At 32.0% G+C, this 18516-nt stretch overlaps 1 protein-coding gene across 1 annotated transcript in view; it reads left to right on the top strand.

Annotated features, from left to right (window-relative positions):
• The first annotated feature begins 3973 nt into the window (after nucleotides 1–3973).
• Nucleotides 3974–18516, top strand: part of LOC119838360 (lachesin-like) — a 56786-nt gene continuing 42243 nt past the window's right edge. The window contains exon 1 of the mRNA XM_038364282.1: nucleotides 3974–4236. Coding sequence (XP_038220210.1) covers nucleotides 4164–4236 — 73 coding nt within the window. The 5' untranslated portion in view covers nucleotides 3974–4163. The remainder of the gene's footprint in view (nucleotides 4237–18516) is intronic.

Here is an 18516-nt window from a genome sequence, read left to right as displayed (position 1 = left end):
GCGCGACCAAATGGGAAAGCGGTTACACTAGCACAATGCCTGAGATATCTAGAGAACCTCGTGAAGGTTCTCCGGCGGTTATTTAGATCCGATCGTTACGGAAGATCGATGCAGACTGTGTGACGTATATGCGTCACTACGTCCAATAGGGACGTTGCGGGTTCTTTAAAAGCGTGCGGTGATTGGTTGTGCTCGCATGTAAGGAGGGTAGTTGGATTACACCACGAAATAATAAATATTTAATTTTAATTCACTATTTTAATAATATTGGCGTTACCAATTGTGTTTATTTTGTAATTGTCGTGTATTTAATGTGTTCTTTTAATAAACCTCTAATCTGTTTATCTATATATTAGTGGTGTCGTTTCTATTGTATAATTTTAGTTTAAGGAGTTGGAGATGACGTTGTATAAAATTTGATCATTTGTTTATAGTATTTACGCTACCGTTATACGTAACACCAGGATCATGTACGAATCTAAAATAGAATGCATTTTTCTTAACTAGTGGTTCACTATTTAATCGAAATTAAACATTTTATAACTTGCCACAGACGATAGAACCGTAATCTATCCAGACATTCAGGACGATTGCAGTACAAATTTGATATGGACCCTGTACCAATATTCACCCTTATAACAATTGAATAGCGATCATATTGGTATACATGAAGGGTTGGTGCTCAGCACACACATTAGCTGCGTCAGCCAAGCTAAACATCATCAATCAAGTGGTATCGCGGCTTCCAGCAAATACAGCTAAATTCTGCTTTAGTTATGCTCCCTGCATTTCCCTTTTCCGATTCTGAGTGTATCGTTTAGTGAGGCGAAAATCTGTTTGACTAATTAGCGTTGGGTTTAATTGGATTTTTCGAAAGTTTCTTCGGCTCAAGTGTTCGATTGCGTACGTGCTGTTGCAATATTGGGTTACGTGAAGAGGTAATTTTGAAAACCATGCAGTATGCATTCACGAAGAACCAACTGAATGTTTCTTTGGTAATCGGTATGACTAATCTCCAATGATCTGCATAATAGTCTACGTTCCTGTTACTATAAATAATAATGAGTGTGAGCTAGTGATAAAAAACATCACTATTTAAGTTCTATCTCGTTTTTAATTTCAACAACAAGAAGTAAGTATATACTTGGAAAAATGGCCATAAATTATATTTTAATTTATAAATAATGTTAGATTTTACATCATCATTTAGATTCATTATCAAGGGGTATAGCCAATAAAAAGCATAAGATTACTATCTGTTTTTAATTAAAAACTACTTAGTAATCTCAAGAGAAGAGAAGAATTTTAAATGTCGTATAAAAAAAAGGAAAGACAAAAATACGTTAGCATAACAATTTTATAAATAGAGATGTAACTTTATCGTATAAACAGAAATACCCACATAATTATATTACAATGTATATATACAACTATTGAAGATATAAATACTTCATAAACGGGTTACAAACTGTAATTATAAAGCGCGATTTCTGGGAACTAAACAGAAAACCCTCGCTACCCATTTATTTCAATTAAGTTGTTACAGCATTATAATATTCTTGTGTGGGAAGTGAGTATTAATTATTTGTATTTCTCAACTAGCTGCGCCCCGCGGTTTCACCCGCATAAGTCCGTATCCCGTAAGAATATCGGGATAAAAGGTTGCATATATGTTATTCCAGTTGTCCAGCTGTCTACGTACCAAATTTCATTTCAATCGGTTCAGTAGTTTTTGCGTGAAAGTTTTATTATAATATTAGTAGGATAGTAGAAAGTAGGATTCTAGGATAGTAGGAAGGATAGTAGGATTAGTAGGTTAATAATCTGTTTGTTTGTTACGCTTTCACGACTAAACAGCGTATTTCAATGAAATTTTAAGTAGGAGTAGTTGAAATCCCATAGTCAAATATATGCTTTTTAAACAAAAAAGAGCTCCTAAGAAGTACTTTAAAAGTATTAAATTCATTTCTACACCGAGTTTTGTCGTAACGTATCCGTTTTATTACTAAGTTTTTTAAAGCATAAGACTAAACGTTCATGTTGGTTATTTATTTATGTTTTATGTATCATAAATAAAAGGCCATGTAACAGAATAATTTACAAGAATTACAATTTAAACTCAATAATTCAAAACGTTTTAATTACACACGAGGTTTTATTCACTGCAAGGTGAAACACGGCTGCAATTATGTTCACGGCGTAATGTTGCAAAATTAACGGCTTTTACAACGCTAGGTGCTAATTTAAACCCTTTAATGTTAAATTAACTGAAACCGTGACTTATGTACGAGTTTTATTTGGGTTCTCAGTGGTAATTATTTGACAATTGCTTTTTGTATAAATCGGCGAACAATTTGAGGTTGAGGTTATGGTCGAGGTCGCAGTACTTGTGGGTGAAATTCATTATGATTCAGTTGTAAAAGGTAAAAAATACAAAATGGCACGTACCAAACATATACCCTACACAAATAGAATACCAATCGTTATGATCGAAAAATATTTTTATTTTTTTATGTACAAACACAAAAACTCCCTTTAGTTTTGGAAGCTCATCTATAATACAATTTATCAGCCCATATATGTTCCCACTGCTGGGACACAGGCCTCCTATGAGGGTATAATACAATTATGTTTACATTTTAAAGATTGTATTTATTTTTACATTTTTTCCCACGGTAGCCTTATTGGAACGACATATAGGAAATAAAATTGTTAACGAGAATTAATTATATATTTTATTGTGGGAGTCGGGCATGCTTCGGCACGAATTGAGCCAGCTCGCACCGGGGAAGTACCACACCCCCACCACACACAGACAGAAGACCGGCGTGAAATAGCATACTGCTGTGTTTCGTTCGGTGAGTGGGGGAGCCGGAGGCCAATGTCCTATTCCGTACCCTTCCCACTCCTTTCCTTTATTCCTCTCGTCTATCCTTTCTTAATCCCTTTCCAATTCGAAGTCGGTAATCCATTTGTAGAGGCGTAAGGTTTGCAAACGATCTTGCGCCTCACCAAATGTTCATGGGTAGCGCTTACCATCAAGCGACTCACCAACTCCATTACCGATGGTAACATAAAAAAAACAAAAAATAATTTAAATATTAAACGTATAAAAGATACGAAATAGGAATGGTTCATAACTAACCTTATTGTCATGTATTAAGCACAATGAAGCGCCTTTGAAAGAAGTCTAGTTGAATGAATAAGTGATTTAGTTTTAATTGTAAGAAAAATGGTGTAAGATCGCTGAGCTTACTCGTAATTCATTATCTTCGCGATTCAATATTACTTGAATTGTAGTGAATTAATTTCTCATAATATGAATGGAAAGATTGGCCAGTCCGCTCCGGGTCTTTTGACAGTCAGAGTTACGATTTCTATAAAAGTTTTTATAGAAATCTTTTGTACTACCATTTTTGCATAATTTATGTACCCAAAAACCCGGTGCCATGCCGATGCAATGTCATATACAAAGCCAATGATTTCAATCTGTATAAAGTTTAAATTATCTGAAATTTATTTAACTGAAAACAGACACCAAGATAGTTTACTCCTAAACTAAACAATTGCACAAGATGCGTTTTTTTATATCGTTTAAATGCACATATTTAAATAAATCCACTCACGATTCAAAGATCATTGACCTCAAGCTATGCATTTGAAATTTTACTATGCTTCGTATCATTGAAACGAGTCGCTGCGAAGCCATCTAATAACTAAGCATTTAAAATGCATGAAAAGGAACATTCAAATACATGAAACGCTTAAAATATTTTTAATACTGCACAAACATGTACTTCAGTAAAACTAGCTCAATTTAAATTGTCAAAAGACTAGCTATAATTCAACTAGGAACCGTTGAGGCAATGAAAAGATTCCTTGCATATTATAAGTTTAAAGGAGCTGGATCGCGCATGCGCCGACCATTTCGCTCCTTGGCCCGAAAGTTAGCGCGTACAGTTGCAAATGGAACGTGGCGCAAGGCCATTACTCCCGCACTTTTAAAAAAACATCGACGTTCGAAATTCGAAAAACGAATTGCGTATTCCATTTCAAATTGCAAAAAGGAAATGGCCGCGTTCTATGAATATGCTTTGTGTTTCAAATGATTTTACCGGACTAATTGTGACTTATTTTGGGTTTTTTGTGATTAAAAACTTGTGATGATGTGGTCGCGTTCGGCGTTGGTGCTTTTGCTTGGAGTTTCAGTGTTGTTCCGGTGTACGGATTCAGTTGGTAAGTTGTTTTTATCACTAGTTGTTGAATAGTGTATTTAAAATTTTAGTTATGAACATATTTTTAGATCAGGTTAATTAAAATTTTAAGAGTACCTGGCTCCAGTATATTTTTAACTGAATAATAATTTACGAATTTGTAGGCATTTGAAATAATATAAGACAGAAACGATGACATTATGACATAATATTATTATTTTAAAATGTTTAACTTTGTATCGGTATTTGAACTAGAAATGAATTTATTTACATTGACCTACATTTTTTAGTGCAACTAATTATGCAAATAAATTTAAAAGAATTTTCCTTCTAGAAGAATGGTTTCTATTTTATCTTTCATATCTTTCATTATTTCTTATCTTTTCTCTTTCAATCAAAACATAAGTTTTTGAATATTTTTATTCTAAAAACTATTAACCTCCAATGAATGAATATTATTTATCTCGCATGCAAGGGTAGGAATTTAATACATAAAAAATAATGTAATACATATCCCATTTAGAGCAAAAGGCATATATAAATCATCCATGATATAAACATAAGATCATACGTAAGATACTTTTATTCTCAAAGCAATATATCAATAACATGGGCCATCGCTATCGGATAGGATATAAAAAACACTTCAACTTTGGCAAAATAAGAGGCACAACGACAAGTCGTCTTACGCAATCATATTACGAACCCCTCTCAGTTTAACGTTTGGATCGCAATGGGACGATTCGTACAAGTTTTGTTCAATACGAATAACTTTTCGTACATGTAACTTATCGTACGGGGGGTGGGGGTCAAATTTCATCGGAACCCTTCCTAACTTTTATAGAAATGTATTCGTTATTTTTCCAGAGATATTGCAAGTTCTGCACGGACTGGCTGATTTTTGAACAGCTGTAGAATATGATGGTGGATTGATGATACTAGAAATATTAAGAGGTTAAATTTTTGGAGCTTTTTAAAATTTACATAAATATTATAAACCTAGCTATGTACCTACATACATATGCTACCTACCTTACTTCATCAGAGACTCCATGTAAATGTATTTATTAAAATATCCATGTTAGTGAACAAATTTTAAGCATAACTGTTCAAAATGTTTCGGGGAATACTTTTGATAACGTTTCAATTGTGGATTTATCGTTGTATCATTTCCGAGCCCTATTTACACGTAATTATAGATTTGATTTTATATTATATTTAATTTCTGTTTTACCCTACAACCGAAAACAATGGACTGTAGGGAATAAGTTTTAGGAGTATCTTCTACGCAATAATCTATATTTCTAAGTTACATAGTCATTATTCTTAGTTACGTTATAGTAATTATACTTAGTATAGTAATTATATAATCTGGGAATACGGAACAATCAAAAAGTTGTGTTTTACAAAAATCTTTTTAATTTTTTCTTGGCTGATGAACGGCTTAAAAATGAAATAAAAATGAATAAATGATATATAGCATTTATTTAATAATAAACATCAAACAATATTGAAACCAATAACCAAGAAAATATGACTTTCTCGTTTCTAGTGATTTCAAATAGGTCGAACAGTAATAGAAATTTAAATTTTTCAAATAAATAAATAGAATGGATCGCATTATAAGATTTATATATGTTTTACTTCTTTTCCAACTGTCAATCAAATGCATGTTTGCACACACTACTCGACACATCAATCTTTCCTCAAAAACAACGCACCGTCAACCATTGATAGATCCATCATCTGATTTCAGTTGATTTGATATTTTGAACTCTTAACTTTAAGGTCTTATTTAGCTTGAACCAAAATGGTGCATACCCTCACGAAAAGGCTGGCGTTGAAATCAATGAAAATTGATTAAGGACCCTAAAACACGTTAATGTATGAAGTAGAGACGCCCACGGTGCGATATAACCAAGGCTGGAACATATACAATATATCAACGATCCATCAAAATATACTGGTTGAACTGTGGAGCTTTCCTGGTTCTCGTAATGGGTTATGGTTTGGATAGTTGTGAATATATGGGCGATGGAAAAATACTCCCAGCGAACTTTTCCGTTAGGTAATAAAGTCATTGAAGGAATATGGCCGATAACTATATAATTACAAACTGCTTGTAAAATAAAAACAAAACTTTATTAAGTATGTTACCAAGCTGTATGATACATAGATACGCAATAGGGATTCATTTAAAATATAGATTAAATTTGTTATAAATTAAGATTTCAGATATTGCCTTGCAATTTCGGAGGGCGCCGAATCAAATAAGATATTTGATGGGTCTATACTTTAACTTTACTTGAAAGCTTGAAACTTATTCCATCTTCTTTATAACTTTTTATGATATTTATTTCAAAAAGTTTCATGGCCAGTCAATAATTAGATTTCATGAACAATTATGATATTCAATAATATGCATTCGTTAAATTTGAATTATGTTGATATTTTCAACTGAATTTTTTTTCTTAAAATATATATTACGTCAAATATATCATAAATCTTGCTAATTTAAGAACGGCTGAGCAGATTTTGACGATTTTTGAATTATCGGATTTGTCTTCGCTTGAATAAGCTTGGTAAGATAAAGATAAGAATAAAATTAGCAACTTTACCAAGCGACTTTTATAATTACAGCTGGTAAATATATTACCATCATTCCTTTTTCTATTCAACATTACAATATGTATTGTACGTTTTAATAAAACGTACAAATGCGTAGATGCGACTCAATTGAGACGAGTCGACATAACGAAAATTCGGTCAAGAGTTCTATTATTACAAACAGGAGACTTAAAAGATCGCAAACAGCGCATAAAATAATACACTGATAACCGAGACACTGCTGATTTTGCATTAAATATAAGTACATGTAAATGTAGCCCATGCTTGTTTGAGAAAACTTTCCGCTTGCTCCTCGGAATCAAGTTCGGAATAATGCCTAGGGATTGTAATGTTTGTACAAATGTATACGAATTATAGAAACGTATTTGACCACGGCGGGCAAACTGCCTCGTATTCAGCTATGACTGTTGTCATTTCGCTCTGACAGCATAAAAAGGAAAGGGATGAACAGTTTTCGTGTATTTGTGTCTCGGTGTCTAGAGGTTTACTTCGTGTAGGTGAGATTTGAAACTTTTATTGGCAATTTGATGCTTACTTTTGGACATTTGGATTGTACTTTTGGACATATGGAATAGAGTACCGCCCATGGCTTCGCCTGCAAAGACAAAGGAATTTTCATTCCCATAATAAAGTCACTGCGTTGCGACGTGATGGAAAGGCAAACAAACTGACTTTTTGCGTTATTAACAGAAATGATTGACATTCTTTATAGATCTTATGTATGTATATTCACAAAATTTCGGAATCATAAAGTCGTGATACAAACAGTAAAAGGAAGAAAAAATAATATCGTGAGATAGATGAATTGCATGTATTATTTCTTAGTAATTCTTGAAAATAATAAAAAAAAGGTGTGTGTGTGCGATTCACACACCATAGAAGTGAAACTTCAGTAAATTGACAAAAGAATGAGATGAATATATATAAAATAGTATGTATATTTCTGTCTCATTCTTTGCCGGCTTCATTCTACACATTTTTGTATTTGTGTCCCTTATTTGTCGTTTTTCCGTTGCATCAGGTTTGAAATCACAACGATTCTAAAGAAGTTTCACTTCAATAATTACCGAAGTCTATGCAAATCTAATAGAATAAAATAATCTAAAATTGTATAGACAATAATAAAGTCCTTTCATTTGATGCCTATTTAAAAAATATTATTATTAAAATATAATTATTCCTTTATCTTACTTATATAACTAGATATCGTGAAATATTCATATGAGAGTTTCCGGATTGGATCGTACAAGCCTGGTGTTTGCTTACGTGGCAAATAAACGCCCACACGGAGTATTGCTGACGATGTTTGAAAATCTGATTGTTCATTTCATTTACTCACACTTGTTTGAAAATTATCTCCTAAATTAAAATTATTTTATGGAAAACATTATTTTTAAATTGATATCTGGTGGCCTACCCGGAACTAATTCTGGAAAGTGTATTGTAAAAGTTAATTTAGGTGAACCAACAGCTCATTATCACGGTACACATTACTGAGAAACTATGACAGTAGATTTAACATAGCATTTTACTTATGTCTTGATGTGCTATTATATGTCACACTCGCGTAAAATCAAACACAAGAAAATACTAGGTAACTTTAGTTAAGCAACACAGTTGCTACTAAATTTTAATACGTCATAACGTGTGTAATTTCAATATTAATGAATTATGACTAATGTCGAGTTTTGTATGAATTAAATGCAAATGATACTCGGGTACGAACATCCGACGTCGCAGGCTCTCTAGTAATTATATTATCAATATTTATTAAGGTTACAAAATTATATAATATGGCCCTTAATTGCGTAATATCAGCCCCTTCGGGAAAATGGGCGTTGTTAATATGAATCTTAGACCCGTAACTAAAGCTGGGTTGATATCTGGAGCTAGCATATTACTAATCGTATTTTCTTGTGTTAGATTTTACACAAGTATTATACATTTAGAAATTATAGATTTTTTAACGGATTTTAAACGCGATTAATTCATTATAATATTAACCCGACCGACCCGTTTTTCTAATATGTATTATATCATATTACTAATCGGATTTTTAGCAAACATTATTAATAAAAGTTTTGAAAGTATTAATAAATCTATATATATACAATAAATATTTGCTGCGTTAGCTTTAATCTAAGGCGATAATATATGCGGTTATCCAATACGGCATATCGTATTATATTTCATGGCATTTCGGGCATTTGCAATTCGATGAATCAAATCATTTTCCTGCAGAATATATCCTATCCGAATTCCTGCAACGCAGAGGTAACATTATTTAGAAACAATACTGAATTATACTTAGCTTTGGTTATTTGTACGTGAATGTTATAAATTAAGGAAATAACGGGTTATTTCTTGCGATTACTTTGTAATTAATTATATGAGAAATCGCTCATATTGAATTTACTAATAATGAGGTTGTACAATATAAAAAAATAACCTATGAAGAATAGTTTAAAGCTAACCTTTGATAATTGCAACGCAAAACAAATAAACGTTAATATAAAATAACAAAGGTGAGCATTCTTTGTTTTTTTAATAACAAACAGGAACGAACGCAAAGAGAGCCAGGGTGTCGGACCGTGCGCTTTCATTCGTATATTTTTACAGGTAAAAATCTTTTCTGTTTCTAAAAATATCACCACAATGGTATCATTCATGAATTTCGCTGCGTGGAATACAAGAATATTATTGCGTTGGGTGTTTTCGTTTATTTTAAAGGGATCTGCACCGAAGAATAAAAATGACCATTTTCGCATAGTTTTCTTGTTTGTAAGCGAAAAAGTGGGACTATGAGTTGAAGTTAATTTGATAGCCTTTGTTAAATAAATTGGTCATACCTATAACTAGGCAATAGAGTAAATAGTTATGTTATGAACCGTTTCTTGTCTCGTCTCCTATATTTAGGTTTTACGAGTGGAATTATTAGGAAGATGAAGTTCTTGGCTGTTAAGGCATCTTTTATTGGTGATTTTTTTTTTCTAATTGATAAAAAGGATACGCTGAAATGTATTTGACCTTTATTTCAAAACACAACGTTCGGTATGAACTACAAAAATAAGAAATTTAACTAAATTAAATTATCTTGTTTTGGGCATCAACTTATCTATTTCAGAATGGTTTATATTTTTTTTAATAATATCTTGTTTTTACTATTTTCTACCGATTTAAAAAAAAGAGAATGTTATCAGTTGTTGCTGTTTTTTTGTGTTTGTTACTTTATAACATTTACTAGACGAACCCATTGTTTTTAGTGATTCCTTCTTTATTTTTAATCTGGTACCTCCCGTGTCCCATATTGATTTAATCTAGACCTAACAATTTAAATGTGGTATAGCTTTGTGTTAAAAATAATTGTTTGTGTAAAGTTTCAACGTACATAGGCTCACGTTTTGTTTTAACAACATTTTGGGTATAAACGGTTTTATCCTGAGATACGTTCTGCATGTTTTTATACGATATCCAATAGCTATTATTTTATAAGCCCCAAAAATACTCCAAGTTACAATAGAACGCTATGATTCGGTCGGATATAATGTTTGTATTGGTAAATATTCTATTTTTCCATCTGCTGATCCGTGTAATAGAAAAACCTTTATTTCAGCTGGTATAGACTGAAGAATATTATTTGTAATTTTATATTTTTATATAATTGCATATTTATATATAATATATTGTAATATATAATTAATTGTACGAGGGAAGATATCAGATGTTGTAGTTTGTCTGAGGGAGATGGGAAATTCATTCGCATTTAGCCCTCTATCACATAGACTACGGTACCGGTTAATAATGCAAAAAAAAAAAATCAACAAAGAAAGTACAAAATTTATAACTATGCATACTTTAATTGAATAGTATTTATGTACTAAATAATAAATGAAGGTGGGTTGCATGAAAGCAAAAGTTGTTTTATGCATACATTACTACAATTAACAAACAGGTTGTTCGATTAATAAAAAATTGATGCTTAACCAGATGTTTAATGACGTATTTGTACTTATGAGAGTTCTATGTTGAAGTAATCGGATTCGACCCACTAAATCCTCACAGGAAGTGTAGGTAATATCGACGTTCGCTCGTTAAATAGGCCCGTGCTAAATATCGGTGTTCATTGGGTTTTCATCATATTGTGTTACTAACGGTGCCTTCAAATCGAACCGGTCCAAAACAAGAGATCTTTCATGAACACCCGCGTTCCAATCTTGAATACGAATGAATATTCAATCGGATCCAATAGAAGCACTTTCGTTTTAATCAAAGAACTCCATTCAAAAGACTTCAAAAATGAAAGACTTTCGAATATGGAAGCGTTTTAAACAGTTGGAAGTTCGGATATTGTGTAGCGCAATTTCACAGTAACTGCAACTTGAAACAACTTTAAGAACACGAGGTGAATACTGTTGTCGAGTTTTACAGATCATTTAAAGCTTACAAAGACAGTTGTTTGTATGCACCTTGTACATTATGTAATGCTTAAGGAACGCGACGTTATCTCGAATTGCTCTCAGTTTTTTTCATACTGAGTCTATGTTTTATTGGTATATTACTACGGACTTTAAGTTTAATTTTCATTATAACATTTTCTTTTACATATATTCATAATGATGAAACTGGAATATATTGCTTATAAAATGAGCTAAAGAAAATATTTACTTAGTGGTTTGTGGTTAAACTTGTAAATTTGATAATCTGAATAACTTCAAAATTTTTTCATAATAGATTCCCATAATTTTAATGCTATATGTATTAATATCTCATCTATTTGTAATATAATAACTATCCCACCACTTCAATAAGCCCGGTTAACATTGCACCGGCTGTCAGACTCAGGTACAGCCAGCAGAAATAATTTCCCATACTTAAATAAGCTCTCGTGAGACTTAGCTGCTGGCGTGATGACAATCGATTTTCTGATAACTTCAGATATTAACGTGTACAAACGTGATATTTGAATTTACACACGCTGAAAATAAATTTACGTTCATTGTTTGTTTATATACGCTTTGGATAGAATAAATATTATAAAGTGAATATGACTATCAAATGTTATGCTGTAAACTTGTTACTTTTTTTATTAAGTGACTAGCTGTTCGCCCCGGCTTCGCCCGTGGTACATATTATATAGCCTTTGTCACTCAGTGAAGTTGCAGCTTTCTAACGGTGAAAGAATTTTTGAATTCGGCCCAGTGGTTTTTGCGTGAAAACGTTACAAACTTGCAAAAATACAAGTTTCCTCTTTTTAATATAAGTGTAGATATATAGAATGTCAGTATAAGAGCAAATAATCTTAATTTTTTTCTTATTTTCTTATTATGACGATAGATCCGAGAGAAGTAATTAAGAAGGGAAATGCAGAGGTGATTTGATGTTGATTGATGTTTCATTTTCGCCTTGGAATAAAGCACAGTATTCTTGGCAAATATTTACTTAGAAACAAAGTTGTATCAACATGTTTTAGTTTAGTTTTAGTTAGTTTTCAGTGTATAGTTTTCTACACTTAAAATAACGTTTTTAGAAATTGTTTGTCACTTATATTTAACCAGCTATTGGTGTACCTTGTTATTGGCGTATTTATTGTGATAATTCATCAGATACTGTAAAATTAGCTGTAAGTTACCTTTTATAAATAAAAAAAAAAAATAATAAAAATAAAATAAAAATGTCGAAGAGTCGCTGTGAACATGTTGCTGGCAACATTGCGAGCTACATTGCGCGTTAAAATATATATAAAATCTTTTTAGCAACATTGATCAACTGTTGCTAAATTTTTTGTGAGATAATTGGCAAAAGGGGCTCGCTTGGTAAGCGACTAGTACCGCACATGAAACTTAGAGATCATATTATACTATAAGTTAATATTACTTATTTATATTAAATTCGAATCAATTCTTCTAAAATTCTTATAGTTCTATAATGCGGCAAAATTGCAGTTAAATCCAATGTTTCAAAGAAGATAAAATTATCTTTTTATGATTTCATGATATAAATGTAAACGCAAGCAACTAAAACGTGATAAATTCATGTAAATATTAAGATTTTAATAGAATTGTCTTTGCATGATATAATCAAAAAGAATGTCCCAAACTTGTAGAACTATCACAAAAGTTGAGTCTTAAAAATACTTCCATGAATAATTTGGACGTCCATCTTGGGCGATAAGTGCTCTTTAAAATACCATTTCTGATTTATGACTAAGAGCGGTTTAATTTAGCGGTGGATATCGCCCATTACGCGCTGATTTATGAAGTAACAATATTAACTTTTTCTATCCGAGTTTTAAAATGAATAAATGGCTCCTTTGAACGATCTTTTGGTAATTTTCTGATATGATCAGCGAATTTATGGTCTCTCGAAAGGAGCAAATGCCTAATATCGCGGTTTGAGCTAATTCGATTATAATATTCGCGTAGGGATTTGACGCTTTTACAGATAGTTTCAAGGTTGTTGTCGTGGAAACTATAATGATTGTTAAATTGGATACCTATTTTAACTGAAAAGCTAATTGCATAATGAAAAGGTTCGGAAACATTTATGATATAACTAACTGCGCCCCGCGGTTTCACCCGCGTACGTCCGTATCCCCTAGGAATATCGGGATAAAAAGTTGCCTATATGTTATTTCATCTCTCCAGCTGTCTACGTACCAAATTTCATTGCAATCGGTTCAGTAATTATTGAGTGAAAGAGCAACAAACACACACACATCCTTACAAACTTTCGCATTTATAATATTAGTAGGATTCAGGACATATGCTTGTGTGTTGCATACGTAATGCCAAAAATAAAAATACCTCAAAACATACGTTTTATTAAAATTTAAAAACCATGCTAATGTGCAGGTCATTCTGATCATTTATCACATTAGGTGTTCTAAAAACTTTATTCAGATCATAATAATGTAGTAATTATTTATTTTTTAGTAAATTATATGTACCTTTTTCTGAGCCATGATATAAACGCACGTGTGAGTGCGGTGGGTAAGTGTAGTGTGTGTAACAGAGCCGGCCGACGCCGTTGATATAAATGTGTGCGTGTGCAATATTTTTTAATTGTAATAGTGCTCAGTATATCAGAATATATCTATTGAATATTTCATTCACATTATATTATGATAGTTGAAAACAAACCGTAACCAAAAATAGATGTAACATTCATCGAAGTAATTAAATTTGTTTCGCTAATAAAAATTCCATTGTTTGAATTTAAATGAACAAAGTAATAACCACAAATAACTAACAATTCGTTTGTATATAAACACAACTATCAATAAAACAATGGTAAAGAAGACTGAATGAAATTCAGGTATTAATCTAATGAGATTTTAGTTTAACATCTATTATTTGGTGGAATTAAGTTAAAATTTCTATTGAACTGTGTGGGTGTCGAGACCATACAAATTGTGCCAGCTCGCACCGGGGATTGTACCACACCCCTACAGAAGATTAGCATAAAATAGTAGCATGCTACTCTTCGTATAGTGAATGGGCGAATCAGAGGTCCGTATCATTTTCCTTACCTTTCCCAGTGCATTCCTTTATTACGTTCGTCAATCCTTTCTTCATCCTTTACCCTGTAAAAGCGGGCGACGCCTCTCATTTGCCCGCTATGACATTTAAATAGTTCTTTTAATTTCTATATAATCCACTTCCATTAATTCTGCATATCCTGCATTTCCAACTAAATCACAGCCTACATACTGATCCTTAAGATCACGACAGTTATAATACATATTACGATACTAAATTACGTTTCCACCTGCTTATTAACCGAAGGTACTAAGTAACAACCGAGAAACGTAGCTAGAAATCCGATAAGCGCATTATACAAGCATTTCTTACGACTCGGAGACACAATGCTAGCTTTTTGCTCAGTCCATTGTTACGGTCGCTAATGCTTCCATTGTGGTGTCTCGACAATAGGTTACCTAATAATTAGATCTCGGACTGTTGGTCAACCGATTTTCAGCTTAGTCAGTAATTTTTGTTCAATTCTGTATTATTCTTTACAGTTGAGTCGGTTTTGTGGTAGGTTTTCGTTCGTTTTTCATTGATTAGAAATGATCCATTTGAAATTCCGTAATAAGTCGTATCAGTCGATAGTAAAATTGGTACGATTTCAGAGGAATTTTCATGTGTTTCACAAACTACTGCAAAAAAGGGAGGACATTTTCAAATGAACTGTAGGTATGTTTTGGGTTTGTTAGATTGGAGCTTCCGACTGAAACATCTGAAAGCTTATGCCTCCCATGTGGTTACATTAAATAGTAAATATTTTTTTTATATTCTTAACTGTACCCACAATACTAATACAAAAAAAATCTATTCTAGACTAAGGTGTCGATATTAACCGACATCTCTCCTCTTTTATAGTAATTAAGCCTATGATTCCATACACTTAAATATATTTTCATAAAAACACACAACCACATTAGGGAAAAGGTTAGAATATAATTCATAACGAAATTCCAACGCTGGCCGTTAGCTTACGCTCAGATTAAATTGCTATCATTGCGAAATTTAATGATAATCCCATGTGAAATATATCTGGGATTGTATTCCGAAGAAAAATACCAACTATTCAGTTTCTATTATTGTTTTTATTGTAATTGAAAACATCGACTTTGTAATACGAGGTTTCGATTGAGTACTTTCAATTGTCTTTTATATCCAAATTTTTATAATATCAAACTGTTAATTATATTATAGATTTAAAAAGATTTATTGTTTATAATTTATGTTTGTATTTAACTTACTTATTTACATATTAGCCCACTTTAAACGTACCCAGTTAATTAAATTTTTTTTATACTCATCTAGTATCGATGCCAATACAATACATTACTTTTTTTGTCATAGCGGGCAACTGAGCTGGTGGTTCGCCTGATGGTAAACGATCACCACCGCCCATGAACATTCGCAGTGGCTCAGACGTCTGAGAATGCGCTGCCCGCTTTTAAGGGATAAGGAATAAGGAAAGGTTTGATGACTGGAATGAAGGAATGGACTGGGAAGGGCGAGGAGAAGGAAATGGGCCTCTGGCTCCCCCATTCACCGTACGAAACATAATAGCAAGCTATTATTTCACGCCGGTTCCCCGGTGCGAGCTGGCCCAATTCGTGCCGAAGCATACTCGACTCCCACAATAAATGAGTTTATTATATAATCCTGATTAGAATCGTTTTTTTTTTATTTTTTAAGCGATTTTTGTTTGTTTGAATAATTATACATATTCAAAGTATATTATTCTTTCTATAAGTTTCGATGTTTAATGATAATCGTTACATTCGGATATTGAGAGTTTCATAGTACTGGGAACAATTTTCCCACACATACTTGCCAGACTGGTTATTATAATGTGAAATCGAAGTCAGCGAGCCATCGAGGGCTTAGTTCTGGTCTATCCTATTTTTTCAATATTTCTATTACTAGTAATATTTAAAATGCGAAGTAGCTGTGTCTGTCTGTCTCATATTCACTGTCTATTTTGTATTAAATTTCATATAGATTCACTCGAAAAGGAGTCTTTTCCTTTAACTAAATGGGCGAAAAGCTTACAGCTTAAATAAACCTAAATATTTTAGAACTCATAAAATGCATGTCTATTACCCCACACATAAAAACACACGATAAAATCAATGTAAGCCATGTATTAAATATAATAATAAATAATGTATACTAGATTAGTAGCTATGTTTACCCGAGTATCTTTCAATTACAGCGCGCCAAGTAGTTATTACATAATTTGTTATGCAGTATACAGCAACCAATTTGACTTTTAACTAAAATCTTCGTCAGGTACAAGGTAAATAATTGAAAACCAATGTACGTAGAGCTCCCGTCTTTGAGCATTCAGCATTGAATTAATGATAGCAGCTCTGCAATGGATGTTCACTGTGACTTTGTTTTATAGCGTTTTGTGCCACTATTAATTGTAATATTATATCAATTAATCTGTTCAACTGATTGAAATCTGTTTTGAATTGACGGATGTACTATTTGAAATGTTTTGCAATTCATTCAATGAGTTTACTGGTGAATCATCAATATAAATTGCAAAACGTTTGTTGTAACAGTTATATTTATGCGAGCATACAGTTTTTCTACAATATTATCAAATGAATCGCCAGTTCCTCTACATTTTAAAAGCAATTTAAATCGATAACAATACGACGAAATTGTCATTTGCTTTATGTAAATAATCGAGTAGGTATACCTATCAAATGCCCCATACTCTGTATTCACTCTCTCTATTCTGGGAAATTTCAGTCCACTTCAATTAGTAAAACTAATCAAAGGGAAAGCTATAAAGCTAGATCATTTCAAATCAATTATTGATGTTGTGCGGAGACTCTGGAAATCTTGAATATATTAATTGATCTATTATTGCATTCTAAACTTATACAATTTATATACAAAAATATATTGTAACATTCATGCGAGTGGAAAAATCTTTGTTATATCGTCAATTGTGTAGTTATATCTATAGAATACGTACACGTAAATAGGTATTCTATAGAATCATGAAAAATAAATAAATATTGTTCGAATTTTCATATAACATATTTTTGCCCGGAAGTTGAATCAAATATTGTTTTGTTCAATATCACGTAAGTTTTTTTTTAAACACATCACACATGTATTTTTATATACATTTTTTATCACACATAGTTTTACACATAACCTTATATCAATTGGGATAAACTCAAGAATATTTTCACGTTATGTGCTGATACAAGGCTGATACGTTGACATGATAGAATAACTTTTACGGGATCATAAAACGTTCGGAAACCAGGACAAACTTTCGTATTATTTAGAAACACTCAGAATTGGTGGAAGTGCAAAAAAAATACTCTCTTTACTAAAATAAAGGCTCGAAAATGTAATTGTTTGCTTATCAAGTCGCAGCGAAGCGATTTAATGGATAATATTTAGGTCTGACTTGTTGTTTTTTACGTGAGTGCTACGTGTTTTTTTTAATTGTAAAAAATGACTTTCTATGTCTTTGCCACAAAAATAATTTAACGTTTTTAAAAAATATGTTTTAATATATTTCGTATTACTTTATAAAACTAATGTTCTATGTAAGGTTACGTAAATTTGATTTACTTTGATATAACTATATATTCTGTGGTATATTCCGATTGATATCTGTATACCATGTACCGACTTTCACAAAACTATTTAATAGTCCCGTTTCAGAAATTATTGTACTAAATAATATATCCAATATGAGATAACGCGTTCTTAATATTAAGTCAGATACCTATTTACAACAGAAACGCGCTGCACTCGGCAAACGTTATGCAATTATAGTGAATCACTGCAAATTAATAAGACACTAAACTCCCATTTCATCGCGAATGCAGCATTAAATGTAGACTTACGTAAAACAGATGAAAGATAACAAGGTATGGCAGTTAACGTTTTCAAATTTGCAACACGATTTCAGTTCACTATGAGTTCTGTTATAAGTAATACATATATTTATACGATGATGATGAGTCTTTATATTTAAGAGAAACAAGAAAAAAACAAAACTTATAGCCATTCTTAAAACATATTCACATTTAGCTAAATACAATTATTAATTATACTTAGTCTGGCCATAAATACTGTTACACTTAATTATAAAAAAATATTACATTTGAATTTCGAATCTG

Source organism: Zerene cesonia, unplaced genomic scaffold (assembly GCF_012273895.1).
Source record: "Zerene cesonia ecotype Mississippi unplaced genomic scaffold, Zerene_cesonia_1.1 Zces_u002, whole genome shotgun sequence".
NCBI classification, from domain to species: Eukaryota; Metazoa; Arthropoda; class Insecta; order Lepidoptera; family Pieridae; genus Zerene; species Zerene cesonia.
Note: the sequence above shows the minus strand (reverse complement) of the source record. Positions and strands in the feature narration are given on the sequence as shown.